Raw genomic sequence first — 19,696 nt, forward strand, 5'->3', positions numbered from 1 at the left:
AATGAGTAATTTCATTCAGATTCAAGGTATGTCTTACATCAAAATATTCTTCTATGCCACATCAATAAATTTAAGAATGCAGTTATATTATCAGACTCCAAAGCATCTATTCTATCAATAATCTCCAGACACACACCTTCATCTCAAACAGCCACAATAACTCAAATGCTCTCTCAATAAAAGAATTGTATTCCATCCCATTATTGAATCCTGGGAAACGAGAATGCGGATGCTTTAGCAAAGAAGGGCAGCACTGCTACTTACAGACCTGTTACTAAATCTATGTATTACTCTGTGAAAAGATTTATTAAATCTACAAACTTAAACTTCAACAAACAAAATTTGATAACACAATCTCAAGGGAAAAAATGGAACTCTCTGCATCATAATCCATAGTTAATTCCCGATTTACCACGAAAATCGTCTGTAGCTGCATTTAGATTGGCAACAGGCCATGATTGTTTGGCCAAACACCTGCACAGAATTGGAATATATCAGTCCCCTAACTGCCCATTGTGCAACTCAAACCAAGAAATGGATTCGGAACACCTCAAAATCTGTGTTTCAGTGGCTGACCATGACAATATCTTTGAAAAATATTGAAGTGCAAGAGGTCAAATGACTTTATTGTCAAATGCCTGGCATTAGAAAACAACATCAAAATATACCTCACAATACAAACATACTACTAACCTAATCATACTTGCTATAAAAAAAAATCCAAACTGAAAAACTGATGTTACAAAGAGAAAGAGCAAAAAAATGAAAAAAAGAAACGAAAGAAAGAAAAAGAGGTGAAATAAAATAAAAATAGACAAACATAAATAAGAACAAAGGAGAAAACAATGAAGGAAGTGGGGAAAGAGAGGGAGACAGAGATGGAGGTAGAGAAACACGGACAGAGAGAAGGGTAGGAGGGACAGGAGGAGAGAAGGGGGGCAATGGGGAGAGACAAAGTGAGGATAGGGAGACAGAGGGGGTGGGGAGAGACAAAGAGAGGATAGGGAGACAGAGGCGGTGGTGAGAGAGAAAGTCATTCAAAATTACAACCCTGATAATTGTTAAAATACTTGACTATCTTTTTGACTGCCACATGCATTTGCTATTCACTTCAGAAAGACGAACATACCTGTGTGAATCTGTTCAGGAAAGATTGCGGCAGGCCTCTTCTGGCCCCACCTTGTCTGAGTGGGTTCTGTGCTCCAAAGATACGAGTGTTCTCACTCTGAATATGAAACGTTTTTCCAAGTTCAGGCACAAATACTTCACCTCTATGATCAAAGCACGCATTCAAACCTTCCAAAACTGACTGAGATGCAAGGTTCAGCTGTAACCAAAAAACAAAGTCCGACATGTAATTATTTTCAACATTAAGTTCTAATCACATTTATTGCCATTATGTTTAGGTAATTTTTGCAATTCTTTGAACATATTTTGAAAACTGCATATGTTATGTAGGGTTTATCATGTACGACGCAGTCGCCTGCCAACAACTCCCTCGGCACTTCTACCGCATATGCCTACCACAGTTGTCGTGTCATGGCCCGACTTGTCTCCCCTGACTTGTGCGTAAACTAAGAAGGAATGCGACTAGATTAAGCTTACCTATATTTACAGAAGGTGCTCAAAATGATGTCCCTCTGCTGCTAGAGAAGCTTGGCACCTTTTGTACAAGTTATTAAACCCTTGACGAATTTCCGATGCCGAAATTGTTGAAATTATAATCACTGAAATGCTATAGTCGCGTCGCTGTTATTCCCGGCGTGACTCTTCCTCTTTGCTTACGTCTTAGGAAGTGAAGGCTCTATAAAGTCTAGGTAGGTAGTATCGTTCACCATTTTTGTTCTTTCGTTGCCGAGCTACCAGACGAGGAATCTATTTGCCACATAGTTAAACATTATCATGTCGCAGCTCCTATTATAATAAATCAAACGCACTGTAATTCAGCAAATAATTGAGCGGCAAATAACATCCTCGCGTGCTTTCTATGAACACCAACGAAGAGCCAAAATGGCGAGCGATTATTTAAGTATTTATCGAGCCTTAGGAAATGCATTACGTTTTCATCAGCGAATCACAAGATGCACACATTTAAATGTAGCCGACCTACAATGTGATTCGCTGCCGGAAATTAGAGCGATGGGACTATAAGCAATGATTTTCTCGGAACCTCTTTTTAAGCCCTCTCCTATCTCATTTAATTTTTCCTCAGTTAGAATGCTTCGTTTTCTAGTTTTCTTTATGTTTAACACGGATCCAGTCTCTTTAAATTGTTCTGGTAATCTGCGTATATATATTAGAAACATGTACGCCAGGAAATTTCCGTATAAAAGCAAGCTGGCATTCCACACACGACTCTGTTCTTCCATAGTTTAACACAATAAACAGTCATTGCTCCCCAGTGTATAACATAGTCAACGAAACTACACACAATAACAATGAACAAACGTGTACTCAGTCACACAGCAAACGAAACTGAACGAGGCTGAATAATGTGCACTGTTTACGGCGAAGATGCCTGCAAGACTAATCTTGTTATGAGAAACAGGGGAGGCCACCAGCTGCGCAATTGGTGAGTGCTGCCTTCCTGCCAAGCTAATGCTTTCTGAGCAACGCTGGAGACCTCAGGTTGCGTTGTACGTGAGAAACCAGTTATTTCCAGGTAACATTTGGAATTAACATAAAATATCCCATATAAAAGATAATCTGTAATCATTTTTACTGTAACTTTTGAATAAGATTTTATACTAATAAGGATTTATATTGCATAAAACTTAATAAATTCTACTAAATAATCTTATTATTTCTGTGGTTACGAAGAAGATTACGAAAATAAGACTTTAAAACTAAATTACTTGGGGCTGACAAGTAAAACAATTACCTCGTCTAACAAAATCCAATGACCAGCCTTCAATGCTTGAAGGAAAGGTCCATCACGCCAAGCAAACTGACCACCATCACCTCCTTCAATTGGTAAATCTGCTCCAAATAAATCTGATACATCCTAAAAAGAGAGAGAAATTCGAAAATATATAGAAATATTAACACAGAATTACTCTATAAGAAAGGGAATTATACACAACTGAACATACATTTATGCTCAACCATGCCGAAATGTAGTAATTATACACCTGGTAGTAGCCCTTTAATGCACCTCATTAAAGTACACCTATTCATTATAATTCAATTGTTCAGCCAATGAAAAATCACCTTTGTACTGATTGTACCATTATAAAACCGCAAGTATCGATTATTCTCGGATATGCAATCGAAAGACAATTAGCGAAAAGTCACGGAGGCTGTAAATCCAATACTGTCGCAGAAGGTTATGTTCTGTTACTATAATAATTAGCGTTAATTGTAAATAATATTCAAATAAATTCAATTTGTCATCTCGTTTTTCAATTCTAAATCAATTTCCAGGTTATATCAAGCCTAATCTTCATGTTATTCTCTAGATTATATCAAGGTCAATGACATTCGTGTTTCGGAAAAAATCAATACTTTCGCATCTGCGCACATCTCACAATTCAGGTCAGTTCCACTCCTCACATGAATACTTCTGAATAATTTCAAGTTAGAAATATGGTCGAGCATAAAAAGTCGTATGAAACTTGACTATAATGGTAATTAAGACGCTCGTATGAAAATTATGAAACTCACTTGCACTCATTTCATAAACATCCTCGCATCTTAATTACTACCATTATAGGCTCGTTGCATAATGTACTATAACAACATTCGTAAGATTATACAATGCTATTCCAAATAGAGCAATTTTTAGAGGAAACGTTCTCAAACGTTGTTTTAATGCATTCTGGCTATGGATTTAGTCGCATGCTTCACTCAATCCACAATGAACCACAAAAACCTAATTAATTGTTTTATAAAGGAAAATGTTTGGTTCCACTCCATTTCAAATATTGGAAAAATAAAAAGCGACAATACTCACAGTCTGCTCAGAAACATTGATTCTTGTCAACTGGTGCCCAGAAGCCTTCGCCAATGCTGCAACCAGACTTGTCTTTCCAACTCCTGGACTTCCTTCCAACAAGATTGGCTTCGTTAGTTGCAGTCCTCTCAATACACGACACGCATTCAACCCAGTTGTCGGTGCAGAAAAGGTAAATTCATCAGTAGCAGTAGGAAGGCAGCCTATTTATAACAGAGAATCAAAATCATTTTTTGGAAATAATTCTATTATTATTGCCTACCAATTGAAAACAAAAACTGTGAACTATCCACATGCCAAGCAACACATATAGGAAAAGAAAAAACTTTTACATGATAAATATGGACATACCAGGACCTTCCAGAAAAGTGTTATCACAATGATTTACAGGTAATAATAGGTAATAATAATAATAACAATAATAATAATAATAACAATAATAATAATAATAATAATAATAATAATAATAATAATCTATACTAATAATAAATCTGTAGCCGAAATTTTTCTGGTAATTTTCGATTTTCCAAAAATAATTGGTCCTAACATATATAATTAACCGCCCTGAAACCGAAAATCGCTTTTTTGAAATTTTTGTTTGTATGTATGTCTGTCTGTCTGGATGTTTGTCACCTTTTCACGCGATAATGGCTGAACCGATTTATATGAAAATTGGAATATAAATTAAGTTCGTTGTAACTTAGAATTTAGGGTATATGGCATTCAAAATATTTTATTTAAAAGGGGGGTTATAAGGGAGCTTGAATTAAATAAATCGAAATATCTCCCTTATTATTAATTTTCACGAAAAATATTACATAACAAAAGTTTCTTTACAAATAATTTCCGATAAGTTTTATTCTATACAAAATTTGGTAGGACTGATATTTAATGAGATAAATGAGTTTTAAAATTACAATAACAACGGCACCTAAATCGTGTAATGAAATAAAAAGCAAATGACTTCGTCTATAAGAGGTCTTGGACAACAATCGAAAGCGATGAAACATAGCCTACAGAGAATGTTTCTGTGTTTGTATGAAGTAATATCGGAAGCTAAATTAACCGATTTGTATAATTATTAATTCACCATTGGAAAGTGTAGTTTTTCTAGATGGACATAATGCTATAATGTTATTACAGTAACTTCTGAGTGAATCGAAGACAGGTAAGATTAAAATAGCTTCTTATGCACAGAAAACTTGATAGGCTATTCTGTACATTCGTTTCCTGTCCAAGAAATGGATTCGGAACACCTCAAAACCTGTGCTTCAGTGGCTGGCCATGATAATATCTTTGAAAAATATTGGAGTGCAAGAGTTCAAATGACTTTGTTGTCAAACGCCTGGCATTAGAAAACAACAACAACAACAACAACCGTTTCCTGTATTTCCTAAAATAATTTTTATGACCAAATGAGTGGTCTCTGGATCATAATGATAACATTTTAATTTTTTAATACAATTTAAATAAAGTAACATATTAAACGATTTATCCTTCTATCAAACACGAATGTTCCCTGGATCAAATGTCCTATTTTAATTATGTAATTACTTTATATTTATTTCTAATGGGTGCAACGGAGCACATGGGTACGGCTAGTAATAATAATAATTTCAAAATAAATTTCATTCATAAAAAGAAATTACATATTCCACTCCTAATAATGATGACACTCAGCAGTTTACACAAGGGATAAAATTTTAAACCACTTACCTTTCTTTATATAGAAAGGATGAATCCCAAAGTGAGTATCAGATATCACAACATTGCCAACAGCAGGTTCTTCAGTACCCAGTTCAATTTGCTTCATAAGAAACTGTACTGCAGCAGTATGCAAAGCTTCCAAGTTTGCACGACTGAAAACAGAAACAATGTTAATTCATAACTTCTTCCATAATCTGATTTGGACAAAATAAACAAACTTATACCTTGACCAAAACTACTTCCGACTTGACAGTTTACAGAGAAGGGGGAGCAGTGTTGTCATGTTGCCCATCTGTCGTGTAAGCGAGCGTGCTGCCGATAGAGTGCAGTAATGAACAGCTGACATGAACACATACATGTAACCAATTTGTTGAACACTAGGCATTAAAATTTGTGTACATTATTTTAGCAGCAGCAGCAGCAGCATTCTTCTTCGATGTAATACCTTTAAAAAAGCTTCGAAAGGACTGTAAACTGTAAAAACAGGTTTAAATTTAATACGAAGCCTCTACTTTTAAGAGTCTTGGTATTCTTCAATGTAATATTGTTAGAAAGACATTGAAAAAACTGTAAACTATAAAAATATTTATGATTAAAAATCTGCACGGACTTTTTCTTTTCCAATATCGATAACAGTGCTCTTATTAATTTTAACACAAGCAGCGGTTCTCATTACGACTTGCGCCGAAGGTAAAAGAGGCCCGCCATTATCTTTTTCCCTCTCAAAATACTCTCTTACATAACAAATCATCTCTCACGCTTGACTCTTGTAAAATATGCTTTGTTCTCCGCCTGTCTTTCCTTCCTTCCGACATTGCACAAGTCACCTGTTTAGAAACTCTCGCAGAAACTGGAAAACATACACTAGCCACACACTCCACCAATGCCAACGACGATAATACGTGTAAATATAATTTAAACACAATAATTATCGATATACTAAAACAACAATACAACTAAATAATATTTTTAATTCACACAAAGCACGCGCTACCCAGCCAACTCAAAGTCATTCCGGGCACTGTATTCGCCACTAGGCCGTGGTATTCACGTGCAACTTGTAAACATAGACAAGGCAACACTGTCCCGTTACCATGGTTACGCGTCTCTCGTAATTGGTTGATTTGAATGGTTGCCATGGTAACATGCTAAAGGCGTCATTTGTCAGGTCGGAAGTTGTTTTGGACAGACCATAATGAAAGGTAAGAATTCACATTCAATATCTGACAAACATACCTGTCAATGCTCGTAATGCCTGCACCCAGGCTGTCAAGAAATGTGAGACAAGCTCCATGTATGTAAGCTGAGGGTAAATCCAACTTCCTTGTAGCATCTTCATCTTTCCTACAATCTGAATCTTCTGTGCAAGCATTTATGAAATGCACCCACGACAAGATATCCCGGATACTCACAGTGAACCTGAGAATAAGAAAGCATGGTTAATTTGTATCTTAAATTTACAGGAGTTGTACCAGTTAAATTATAGGGTACCATATATTCATGACAATTGAAATGGAAAAGAAAATTAATATAGCTATTTTGTATCTTCAGACAAATAATGCCCATGACTTGTCAGTATATTTTTTCATTAATAATTAATCATATATAAAGGTACGGTCACACGTCGCTACTTTTTCTGCGCAACTTTTGTACTGCAGCTGCAAAAGTTGCGTGTCGTGTTCACACGTAAGCCAAAAGTAGTGCGCTGCACACTACTTTTCGTGCTGCGCAACCCGAGTGCAGCAAAAGTTGCAACTGGAGGTTGCGAGTCTGTTCACACACAAGGCGCTACTTTTGCAGCCGCAGTCATGCTGCAGGTTTCCATCTCCGTGTTGACTTCTCAATATACATTTTGTGGTTATGTTCGCATTATTAAGAAACTCATACGAAAGCTTACTTATCTATTATTTGCTTTTCTGTCCTAATTAGTATTCAGAAATTGCCATTATTTTTACTATAAAGCTTTTATAAACGCCTATATACTTAAATGATAACCAACAGCATATTAACGTAATCAATGTTGGCAACCCTCCTGTTTAAAACTACGCTACAGAAAATAAAAAAAATGAATTATATCGTCTGCAAATATACTCAGACTGTATTGTGCATTTAATAACTGTTACAAATAATTTATTTTCATCACATCTAACATTAAAATATATCCAAACAATAAAAGTATCTTTGGCACATTTGGGTGGCAACACTGGTCGCAACCGCAGCAAAAGTTTCAACAAAACCGATATCAAAAATGCTGCGGCTGCAACCCTGAGAACCCTGTTCACACGTCGCTACTTTTAAGCTTCGCGCAGCATGAAAAAGTAGTAGCAGGCAGCAGGTTTGGCAGCCGCTACTTTTTGGGTTGCACCGTTGTTCACATGTCGCAGTACGAGAGTTGCGCAGTTTTTTGTACTGCAGCGCTGCAAAAGTAGCGACATGTGACCATACCTTAATTGTGAAAACTTTGTAACTAATGCAACACTTCATAGCATAAATACTCGTCAAAAAAATGACTTTCATACTCCATCGGCAAATCTATTCTGCTATCAAAAAAGAACCTCCCTATGGATATAAAAAAATCAAACTTGAATCATAAGATTATTTAGGGCCAAATTAAAGAAGTATCTAATTTCTCACGCCTTCTATTCTGTAGGTGAATTCATGACATTCAACAACGCTGCATGAATATTTCTGTCTTGTATTAAGTATCGCTGCTAACTCCTTGTGTTGTACTAGTAGACTAAATTTTAAAACTCTTCTGTATATATTTCAACTAGACTATGACTATAATTTATTAAGACTTTGTAGTACTACAATAGAGTCCCGCTTATCCAACGCAAACAGGCCAAAGGGACATCGGATCAATGAGAATGTAGGTTAATAGCTCAAGACATCGTCGAAATATTAGGAAGCACGAGGGAGAATGACTTCATTGTTAAGGGGAGAGGATGGTATTTTTGATGAAAAATGACTAAATTTTCAAAAAACAATTCTTTAAAATACTCTGTGATATGTGTGGATTGCCATTTTTAAACTTCCTGCGTTATGGATTTTTAAATCTCACGCCCACTTTTATTGTTGTTTCCGGTAAATTGAATTTTCAATTTTTTTTTTTTTTCTTTCTTTAAAATACCCTTTGATATGTGTGGACTGCGTTGCATAACATTTTGTGGGTATTTGTGCCCTGATCAGATGATGAGACGTCATTTTTAAACTTCCTACGTTATGGATTTTTAAATCACACGCCCACTTTTATCGGTTTCCAGTATCTTCATTTTTTTTTTTTTTTTTTTTTGCTACATTGCCAAACAAAATGAATATAATTTCTGAACTATTAAAGATACATGCATGAAATTTAGAACTCACATTCTTTAGACTATTGGGAAACTTTTCTCCGTAACAAAATTTTGTTAATTGATTTCATTTTAAAAATACGTCCGTTTGTTTGCAAGAAAGGAAATCAGAAAATTGTTACTAAATTTTAATTGTTTATTTTACAAACGTAGGGACTAATATCAAAATTCTGTTACAGACAGTTTGTACAACATACTTTTTCAAATACATTGCAAAAACTGTTTGAATCTATCTTTAAAAACGGTTTAGATATATCGGTTTTAGTACAATCCTGCATTGGGTATATTTTTTTCAAATTTGGGCCCCCAAATAATTTTTTTTTTTTTTTCAAAATATTTTTATTTGGTTGAGTTGCCATAGCTATGAGCTCTCTTACATACAAAAAATTAATAATTTACACCAAATAGGAAAAAAGTTTTAAAAAATACCATCCTCTCCCCTTAAATCAAGAGCATTAGATACATACATATTTCTGGACAGTAACACATAAAGAAGAGATATAGCTGTCTGCTACTGGAATATAAATATGAATATTGCACAATACTCTCTTCACAGTTAACAATTTACATGAATTAAGGCGATATCTAATTCTGTTACTTAAATTTCAGAATATTACATACCTCTTGCCTATATCTGTGCTGGTGAACCATTCTATGAAGTCCAAAATAGAGTTCCCTACACCAGAGCTGCCATCTTCCTGATTTCCAAACAGTAACCCAGGATTTAGATTGTGCTCAATAATTTCAAGCAAATCTTTCCTCTCAGTGTAGCTTTCACACCATATCTCAGTAAATCTATTGCGTAGTGCAGGTGAAAGCTGAAAAGAGACAATTTAGTGTGTTAAAATGAGTACACCGCAAGTTTTGTTACAATATATACCGGTACTGAAAATCTCCAGATTTTCTGCTTGGTGATGGGGATATAATATGCGCACTCGCAATTTTTAATGAAATTGTTCAATTTTAACCCAAATACAGTAGACTTCAGTTTAGCACACTCTTAAGTTCGGCATACATATTTTAATTCTAAAGTCACGGGTGAACTTCAACAGATCATAGAAGATAAATTGACAAAAACAAATCAAAGTAAAGTTAAGAACTTCTTCAAATTTTGCTGATTGTACTGTACACCATGTGTGTATTTCTTGTAGATAGTATTTTTTTTTTTAACTTCAATAATTTCTTTGTGTAACTTCGATGGAGAAACAGAAGCTTGCAGAATTGCACTTATCCAATTAAATAACTTTCTGAATAACTTTCAACTGCATTAAATGCAATAGCCAACATTCATGACACAAAAATAAACCGCTTGAATATCCAACATGAAATTTACTGCTTACAGAAGAAAGGCATAGAAATCATAATACAATGGGTCCTGGCTCACTGTGGACTTCAGGGTAACGAAAATGCAGACTTTTTGGCAATAAGAGACACTAGAATTAAACAGATCAAGAAACCGACATTGTCTTACTTTGCAATCAAACATATCATTAACATAAAATTTAAAGATGAATTAAAGCATCTCATGCTAGGGAAAATTTTAGAGAATGATAATGGACCTCAAATCACTAGGAAGAAATGCTGTGGCAAATTCCGCACATCAACAGGACATGACTGTCGGGCCGTTCATCTGCATCGAATCTCCATCTTCTCTTCTCCAGAGTGGGGTTTGTATTGTGAAAGTGGCTCAGTTATGAACAAAGATCGTCTTTTTAAGTATATGAAGTTGAAGGACTGTACACAGGATTTAAGATCATTGTTTTGGAAAGCAAGAGGACAAATGAAATCGTATCAAATGCCTTGACATTAAATAATTAAATAATTTCTTTGTGTTGTACGAGGGGGATCCAGGAAATAACGACCGTTTTGTTGTAATAATTAAAAAAAATATATTTATTTGAAAAAACAAAGTCTGCTACATAACTGAAGCTTCCTTTACTTCTCTACATAATCACCACCTACATTTAAACATTTGTCGTATCTGTTCACTAGCTTTAGAATTCTCATGTTATACTCCTCTGCCGCCAGTTCATTAAGCCAGGTGTTCACTGTCTTCTTCAACTCTTCATCACTTCCAAAACGCGTACCACCCAGAAAGTCTTTCAGCTTAGTGAAAAGGTGAAAATCGCTAGGAGCAAGGTCTGGACTATAGGGCGGATGATCAAAGATTTCCCAACCGAATTGATCCAGCAATTCTCGAGTTGAAGCAGCAGTGTGCAGGTGCGCGTTGTCGTGAAGAAGCACAACTCCTCTCGAAAGCATTCCTCGCCTCTTGTTTTGGATGGCTCGCCGTAGTTTTCCTAAAGTCTCACAATAACGATTTGCATTGATCGTAGTGCCTTTTGGCATGAAATCCAGCAAAAGAACACCTTTGTGATCCCAAAAGACAGTAGCCATGACTTTTTGTGTTGAGAGAGTCTGTTTGAATTTTCTCGTTTTCTTGGGTGATGAGGGATGATGCCACTGACGTGATTGGGGCTTGGTCTCTGGGGTGTTGTGAGACACTCAGGTCTCATCACCAGTCACAATTTGATCAAGAAAGGCGTCTCCATCTGTGTGATATCGCATCAAGAATGTCAATGCTGAGGCCATTCTCTGAGTTTTGTGTTGGTCACTCAGTTGCCGTGGAACCCATCGTGCACAGATTTTGTGGTAGCCAAGATGTTGCGACACAATTTCACCAAGCAAAGAACGAGAAATGTCAGGAAAGGCAATATGCAATTCGTCGAGTGATGTGCGCCTGTCTTGCAAGATTCTGTCGTTCACTTTAGTCTTCAGGTCTTCTGTGATGAGTGATGGGCGTCCGTTTCGAGTTTCATCGTGGACATTTGTTCGCCCATTGTTGAACATTTCACACCATTTTCTCACATTTCTTTCATTCATTACAGTATCACCATACTCTTCTTTCAATTGCCGGTAAATTTCTGCAGGTTTCAAATGTCGGGCATTCAAAAATCGAATCACACTCCTCACCTCACAGTCGGCGGGATTATCAATCACGTCGTTCATTTTGAAGTAACACAAAATGCACAATGGCGACTTGTTGCAACCAGTACTCACAACATTATGAGAACACATGTTAAGGAAGTCAGTTGACCTTCAAACAAGGAAGGGGAGTCAGCTGCGCGGCGGGTATGTGCAAACGGTCGTTATTTCCTGGATCCCCCTCGTAATTTTAAAATTGAGTGACAGGTATACTACTGTATTTGTATAAGTTTTTAGGCTCAGTCATCCGGATTAGCCTGGCATAAGATGAGCCCAGCAGAGTAGGCGACCTCTCTGGTCTAACCCTGATGATAGAACCTGTATGTAGTTCCTAAACATTGGAAATGCCAAGTTCCAGAACACTGTGGATTACCTAAAAGCTTAATTCCAAATACTGTATTTTTGTACTTTTGTATAGGCATAGTAGGTATTGTCGGACCATCAGATCTGTGCCCCTTCAGCGCTGTCGTCGTTATTGGAAAAATTAACGCCTGTACTCACTCCATTCCACCCGCTTCCCTCCCACCACGTTAAACAGCAGGCCACAAACCTTGCCAAACTTCCGTCAAATGGTGTCATAAATAACTGGTCTTCCATGCTACAATATTATTTCTTTCAATCAAAATACATCTTGTATTTCTACATTTTTTAAACCTAAATCCCATGTCTCGAATCACTTTCTGTAGTTTTTCTCTCCAACCTTGGAAATTATTACTTCTCTCACAAGCTTCAGTAATTTCTTCAATGTTGAAACTTCTTTCTGAACGGTATAAAATTCTTGTATCTTTCTTCTTAAAATACATCGGTTCATATCATCTACAATAATTAAAAGTTCCCTTGGTCTGTTCTTCTCTAATGATTCTAGCTCTTCATCTCCTGCACAGACTCCTGATTTTCTTTATTAGGAGTTCTGACCTGTCTATATAAATTACATAAAAGTAAGTAATTTTAATACATAATCAATTGAAATAAAATAAGCCACACCTGTGATATCAGTTGCTCTTTTCGTTGCCTGATTTATTGGAAACAGATATTGACCTGTTTGTTTCTCTTCATCGCAAAATGCTATTACGTACTTGCTTAATAATATTTCTTTCGCCACTCCGTGCTACAATATTCATGTTGAGTTGACAACACTGGACTGCAAGTGCAAATAAGCTGTCCTGCAAGAAGCCTCAAAATTGAGTAGTGGGGGACAGAAAGGGAAAGAGATAGAAAAGAGAGAGATAGGAATGCAGGGAGAGAAATGAATTACCAAGGCTGAGAAGGAATTAGGGTTCAGTTCGCATATCTTACGGGGGCACAGATCCGATGGTCCTACTATACATGTACTGTAAAGACAGCTGCACTATATGTTGCAGAATAACTGTGCATTATCCACTGTAGGATCAAAACAACTTTGTATGGATAAAACTTTCTTTCTTCATTGTAATGTATTTTTCGAAATAATGTATAAATAATATTAATTTCTCATATACACGTTATACTGAGACTTCATGGCAATCTGTGCATCTGCTCAAATCCCACCCACCCTCCATATAACCGTTCCAGTTTGTCTCCAGCTAAAATATTTTTCATCAAATTTCAAATACCTCCTATATGTTTGAGAAACATTGCATTGTCCACCGGTAAATGTAGTTCAAAATAAATAGTTTATGAATTAATGGAAAGGAACAAGGAATATTCTTAGAAATCCTCCACCATAAACTATATTTGGATCTACCAGAATTTTCAATCTAGGTCTCTAACAAATAAAGTTCATATCTATGCCAATATCATGACAGTAGATTTGTTCTTGTACCACAATGGCAGTTAATTTGTGACTGTCAAATCTATTTTCGAACTTACGCACACACACACATGAAATCTTTTAACCATAAATCAGTAGACGAAATTAGACATGACGTACTCTTCACCTTCAAAGGACTGATTTAAACGAGGGAGAAAGCTGTGGTAGACTGTTCAGAAGAGTTGTAGATGGGATATATTTCACTGCCTGTAATGGAAAAGGACATCAAGTTTCGAAGATTAGCCCAATCAAGAAAATTTAGCTATTTTAACAGCGCCAATTAGTAGGATACCCTTCTCACTTCAGTTTTGTTCAGATAAATATAAAAACTGAGCCTAACTTCGAAACGCCGAAATTTTCTTTATTATTACTGGCAATGAAAGAAATCCAACCTACACCTCTTGTTACACAAATGTGATTGTTCAACTATTCATTTACAGACCAACAAGAACATTACAATCTTGAAACAAACCTCTTTTTTCCCGTAATCTCCTCCAGGATTCATTGTCCCAATGAAGTGAAAAGGCCTGACAGCAGTTACAACACACGACAAATCCGTTCCCACCTCTCCACCTTTCTCAGCCAATAGCAATTTCCGCTCAGGCTCTGAAATGTAAAATTGCATACAACAAAACAATGCAAATTAGACAAAGCAACATATCATAAATCAGTGTGTGGCAATTTTCATTAGAATTTTAATTTTTATTAATTCAATCTTCCTCAACTTGGTGAGGTTGCCAAAGACAAAGAATGTTAAACGGTAACATTTAAGATAACATTAAAAATGTTTTACAAGAAATTTGTTACAATAAACTAAAATTCACAGTAGATAATACAGTAGAACCCCGATTATCCGTCACCCTATTAACCGACTACTGGATTATCCGACTATCTTTCTTTTGCTTTTTTTTTTTTTTGCTACAGAGATATATATAGCCTGTCTTCTTCATATGTATGAAGTAGTACCAGTACGTATTTTTTCTAGAGTATGTTATTACAAACCTTGACACTTACACAGTATGATCTGCTGTTAGAGTTGCCGTACTGCAGAATTTCTATATAAAATATATTCCATGAGTACCAAAAGGAAACGTGTTGTGCTAAGTACCAAAAAAAAAAAAAAGGGAAATAATTGAGTGGTTTGGGGAAAGAGAAATTGTGAATCATCTCGCATCAGAGTACGAGATTGGTGTTACAACTGTGCGCGATTTAATAAAAATCAACAATAAAGTGTATAAAGTATGTAAATCTACAACACGAGACCTGTATTATTCTTATGTTTCCGCTGACAGCCATTACAAGGAATTTCCTTGCCCCTTCAAAACCCGTTGTTGATAACCAGACTTGAATGATGAACTTTTGATTCACTATTTAGCGTGTTAAACACAAGAACACGGAGGAAATTAAGAAATGCAATTATTATTCACTTAATTTACGAAAATATTTTACGGTACGGATTATCCTATTTTTTCGCTTAACCGTTGAGTCCACCCCCTTCATTACCAGGGATAATAGAGGTTCTACTGTATTTCATAGAAAAAAAAAAAACCACACACACCCCCCCTTCTCTCCCCCCCCCCCCGCGCCCCTCTCCCTTATATGTAACATTATGAAAATAGTAGATATGTCCAGTCCAGAATTCTTTTTATTAGCATTTTCTGCATATAGTACTACAAAAAAAAATAGAACTTAGATTTAGATCAACTAATATTCAAATAAGTTATTCAGAAACTGGTAATAAAATGCATAAACCTACCAAGGAGAGAATTCAGTCGTTCCAATACACTGTCATCTGCAAGCGAAATTTCATCTGCAAGGAACAGACCACCCTTTTGCATTGCTTCTATTAAAGGTCCATCAACCCATTCAAATAGTTTTGAGGTGTCGGAGTCCTGAAAAGAAAATACATTCATAATCTGCTAACTTCTTCCATATTACTTATTACAATAAATACAATGTAGTAGGCCTACTAGCAACAAAATGTGACGGAATTTACTCTACAAAAATGGTGACGAAACAGAACAAGATGACATGATAAAGAGAAATGCAACCAACTAAAACTGTACAATAAATTTCTCACACTATTTAATTTGAAAAAAAAAAAAAAATGGCACTTTTTAATTACTGTATTTGTCAGGCTGTACGGCACACTTTCTTTAACAAGATATGTCTTATATAACAAAGGCCAAAATTTTAGGTAGAATTTTGCTGGAACAAGGTATGCTATGCTTTCCACACGGTTCAATATATTTTGGAAATGTGTCCAATCAATGTCTACAACAAAAGATAGTGAATATAGACACAGAAAACTACTCACACTGCTGTGTTCTCGAACAGGACGAAGTCCACCCAAAAAGTCTGAACTCTCTGTATGCATGTGACAGTTAACAGTGTAAAGAGCTTGTTGATCTAAAGCTGCCAATACTTGGCAGACTGTCGTTTTGCCACAGCCTGTCTCCCCTACTAGCAGCACAGGTTCTTTGAACCGACAAGCCTTGCCTAAAACAATAAACACACACATACAGTATTCTATATCTCACATAAAAATGCTATTACTTTCACACATTGAATCTGACCCTAAGGGACAATGATCATATTAACAAAATGTTGTTGTTTTCTAATGCCAGGCATTTGACAATAAAGTCATTTGACCTCTTGCACTCCAATATTTTTCAAAGATATTGTCATGGTCAGCCACTGAAGCACAGATTTTGAGATGTTCTGAATCCATTTCTTGATTTGAGTTGCACAATGGACAGTTAGGAGACTGATATATTCCAATTCTATGCAGATGCATGGCCAAACAATGAAAATGGCAAGTTGTAGCCGATTTTAAGTGAACACCATATTTTAACGTTTTGGTGGCTACTTCATTCACACACAAGCCCCTGAATATCTCGAGGACCACACCTGCTGTTGGTCGATGGGTCCATTGGACCTAGTTGGGAGATCTTGTTGATCACCAGCTTTCCCTCCTTAAGCCACTGGAGGATGATTTTAGTGCCATAGCAGGTCTGCACTAGGAACAGAAAGTAGGAGGGGTAGGAAGGAAAGTGAAATGAACCCCTAGGCCTCGAATGCTCTAATGCCGTCGGGGTCGAAGAAAGTAAGAGTTCAGTCAGAGGACTGGATAGGAAAGGGTAAAGAGGGAATTAGGTATTGAAAAGAGGAAAATTATACCAAATTCAGTCATTAACTCATCAAGCTGACCAGTGCTAATTGATGAGTAGCCCCTCCCTTTAGTTCAGCTTGTAAAATTATGCTTACTAACAGCTGCACCATGGGAAGGTAGGGATGGGACATTGGGTATTTGTATAAATTTCTTAATAACCTCAACTTTTCCAGAAATTTTAATATCAAAACTATGTATTTTCATCAGTGTTTATTTTTATACAAAAAGTTGGATAAAAAGTAATGGCAACAGTTCGATAATTCTGACATGGCTTTATTCACAGGGGTACAACATTTACGTACCTTCAGTATAGTCGCCTCCCCCCTTATTTATCACCTTTTGCCAAATGCTTGGAAGGTGTCGTACACCATCAGCACATCCATATTTGTTGATGTTCCATATTGACCGCCCTATAGTATGGATAAGTTCATTTCTGGTATTGTACCGGGTCCCTCACAGTTCTTTCACTTTGGCGAAGAGATCATAATCGCATGGACTCATATAAAGTGACTACGGTGGATGTTCCAGAATCTCCACTGCCAGCGGCGCAAGAGGTCCTTGACAGCAGCACCGGTATGACTCCTTGCATTGTTATGAAGAATGATGGGGTTCTGTACCACCAAGTGTCATAGTTTTCTCCTGAGCACTGGACGAAGGTGGTGGTGCTTCACGCAGTCCCTGAAAACATTCTTGTGCACTACGACCTCGTGTCACATCAATTTTGATCCAGGAACATTGCTCTAGTTTTGTAAACATGATTTAGGGCACTCGCACTATCCCTATGAAAGTTAACGTTTTACACACTGCAGTAGATTGACAGAGTACTATCGCCGCTGGCTGCAATAACTCATCTAACAGTCCTTGTTCATGTCCGCACAGCTGGCAGCTCTCGAACGCACCATCATCATCTGACAGCAGTGTTGCCATAACTTTTTATCCAACCCTTTTATATATATATATATATATATTTTTGTGTGTGCTAGCTGGTAGGACGGAAGAGAAGGCCATGTGACCTTAATCCTGTCAGATTAAATAAATAATATATATGTGTAATTCCTTGAAGTCGCACAGAAACATTGTTATACCAGAAGGCCCTCTAGGAATCCCTGGATTTCAACAGTCTTTCAAAAGAAAAAGGAAAATACGACAGCAATTTTGTCACCTTTGTTAGGAAGTACAACTCAAATAATTTCACAAAAACAATCTCAATGGTGTCTCTACTGAAGACACTATAATTATAACAGTCACTCACTACTTGTATTCTAGCAGCTCTGAATACTAGGGATTAAAGGCAAGCGTAACATGGGAATAGCAAGTCTTCTGAGCAATAATTCAAAGACAACTCACCTACTTGAACAGCCAAACGTCTCATATTGTATGTCCAGACTATATGTTTAAACGGGGGTGATTTCTCGATCAAAACCTGCTCCAAAATGGGACGTGTGACTGACGATGTTTGCTCATTCACTGAAAGTAGAATAAATATGATGCAATTATTAGATCCATCTACATGGTAAGTAAGTAATGTATATATGAATTAATATAAAATTATCACACATAATGAAAAAAATTGAATGATAGCTACTCACAAGTGAACAGCTTTCCAGGAAGAACTGTTTTGTTGAAGTATTTCTTGATCACTTCTTGTATTACATCACATTCTTCTCGTTTTCTTACTCTGCCTGCTAAAACCAAGTAACCTTCGTCTGCAACATGCTGATTCCAGTCATAGAACGTCCCTTCTTCTTCACCAGCTTGTCTGTATCTCTCACCCCATCGGAACAGATCACGCAGTGTTATAAATCCTTGTTTGCCAGCAAATGCTGCACTTCCTCTGCGACGTAACTGCAAAAATAATGTGTTTTATTGCAATTAAAACACAGTGGAGCTTTTATTACTATCATCTTCCCGTAACAGCGTTTGGTATTTCATATAATACCACTAAACTCAATTACCATTGAAATTCTAATAATCGTGGTTTGTGCTAAATCAAGCACTGGTACATTTCTCCTGGATGACTAACAATCGCACAATCTCGAGCAACTAGTCAGTCACGCATCAAATCAAAGGAAGGAAGATTAAGTGACAACGAAGTCTTAATTGTTATTTCAAAAGGCCAAATGATCTAGTCACTTCAGATTCCTAACCATTCACTTCAAAAACAAAAATATAGTTAATTTCATATTATTATTATTATTATTATTATTATTATTACTATTATTATTATTATTATTATTATTATTATTATTATTATTATTATTATTATTATTATTTCTATTACTGAAATTGAATGGGTTACAATAGCTTCCAATCTATGCAGATGACGTGAATATGTTAGGAGAAAATCCACAAATAATTAGGGAAAACACAGAAATTTTACTTGCAGCAAGTAAAGTGATATGTTTGGAAGTAAATCCCGAGAAGATAAAGTGTATGATTATGTCTTGTGACCAGAATATTGTACGAAACGAAAATATAATTGGAAATTTATCCTTCAAAGAGGTGGAAAAATTCAAATATCTTGGAGCAACAGTAACAAATAAACGACACTCAGGAGAAAATTAAACGCAGAATAAATATGGGAAATGCCTGTTATTATTCGGTTGAGAAGCTTTTGTCATCCAGTCTGCTCTCAAAAAATCTGAAAGTTAGAATTTATAAAACAGTTATATTACCAGTTGTTCTGTATGGTTGTGAAACTTGGACTCTCACTTTGAGAGAGGAACAGAGATTAAGAGTGT

General features: G+C 36.2%; 1 protein-coding gene across 1 annotated transcript in view; it reads right to left on the reverse strand.

The window, feature by feature from the left end:
* LOC138692278 (midasin-like) overlaps positions 1 to 19,696 on the reverse strand; it is a 507,844-nt gene that overhangs the window by 452,357 nt on the left and 35,791 nt on the right. The window contains exons 22-32 of the mRNA XM_069815451.1: positions 18,545 to 18,800; positions 18,303 to 18,422; positions 16,101 to 16,282; positions 15,540 to 15,675; positions 14,256 to 14,389; positions 9,631 to 9,827; positions 6,896 to 7,078; positions 5,669 to 5,811; positions 3,953 to 4,155; positions 2,882 to 3,004; positions 1,130 to 1,327 (exon numbers count right to left, since the gene is read on the reverse strand). Coding sequence (XP_069671552.1) covers positions 1,130 to 1,327; positions 2,882 to 3,004; positions 3,953 to 4,155; positions 5,669 to 5,811; positions 6,896 to 7,078; positions 9,631 to 9,827; positions 14,256 to 14,389; positions 15,540 to 15,675; positions 16,101 to 16,282; positions 18,303 to 18,422; positions 18,545 to 18,800 — 1,875 coding nt within the window. The remainder of the gene's footprint in view (positions 1 to 1,129; positions 1,328 to 2,881; positions 3,005 to 3,952; positions 4,156 to 5,668; positions 5,812 to 6,895; positions 7,079 to 9,630; positions 9,828 to 14,255; positions 14,390 to 15,539; positions 15,676 to 16,100; positions 16,283 to 18,302; positions 18,423 to 18,544; positions 18,801 to 19,696) is intronic.

The sequence above is a fragment of the Periplaneta americana genome, chromosome 16, assembly GCF_040183065.1.
Source record: "Periplaneta americana isolate PAMFEO1 chromosome 16, P.americana_PAMFEO1_priV1, whole genome shotgun sequence".
In the NCBI taxonomy this organism is placed as follows: domain Eukaryota; kingdom Metazoa; phylum Arthropoda; class Insecta; order Blattodea; family Blattidae; genus Periplaneta; species Periplaneta americana.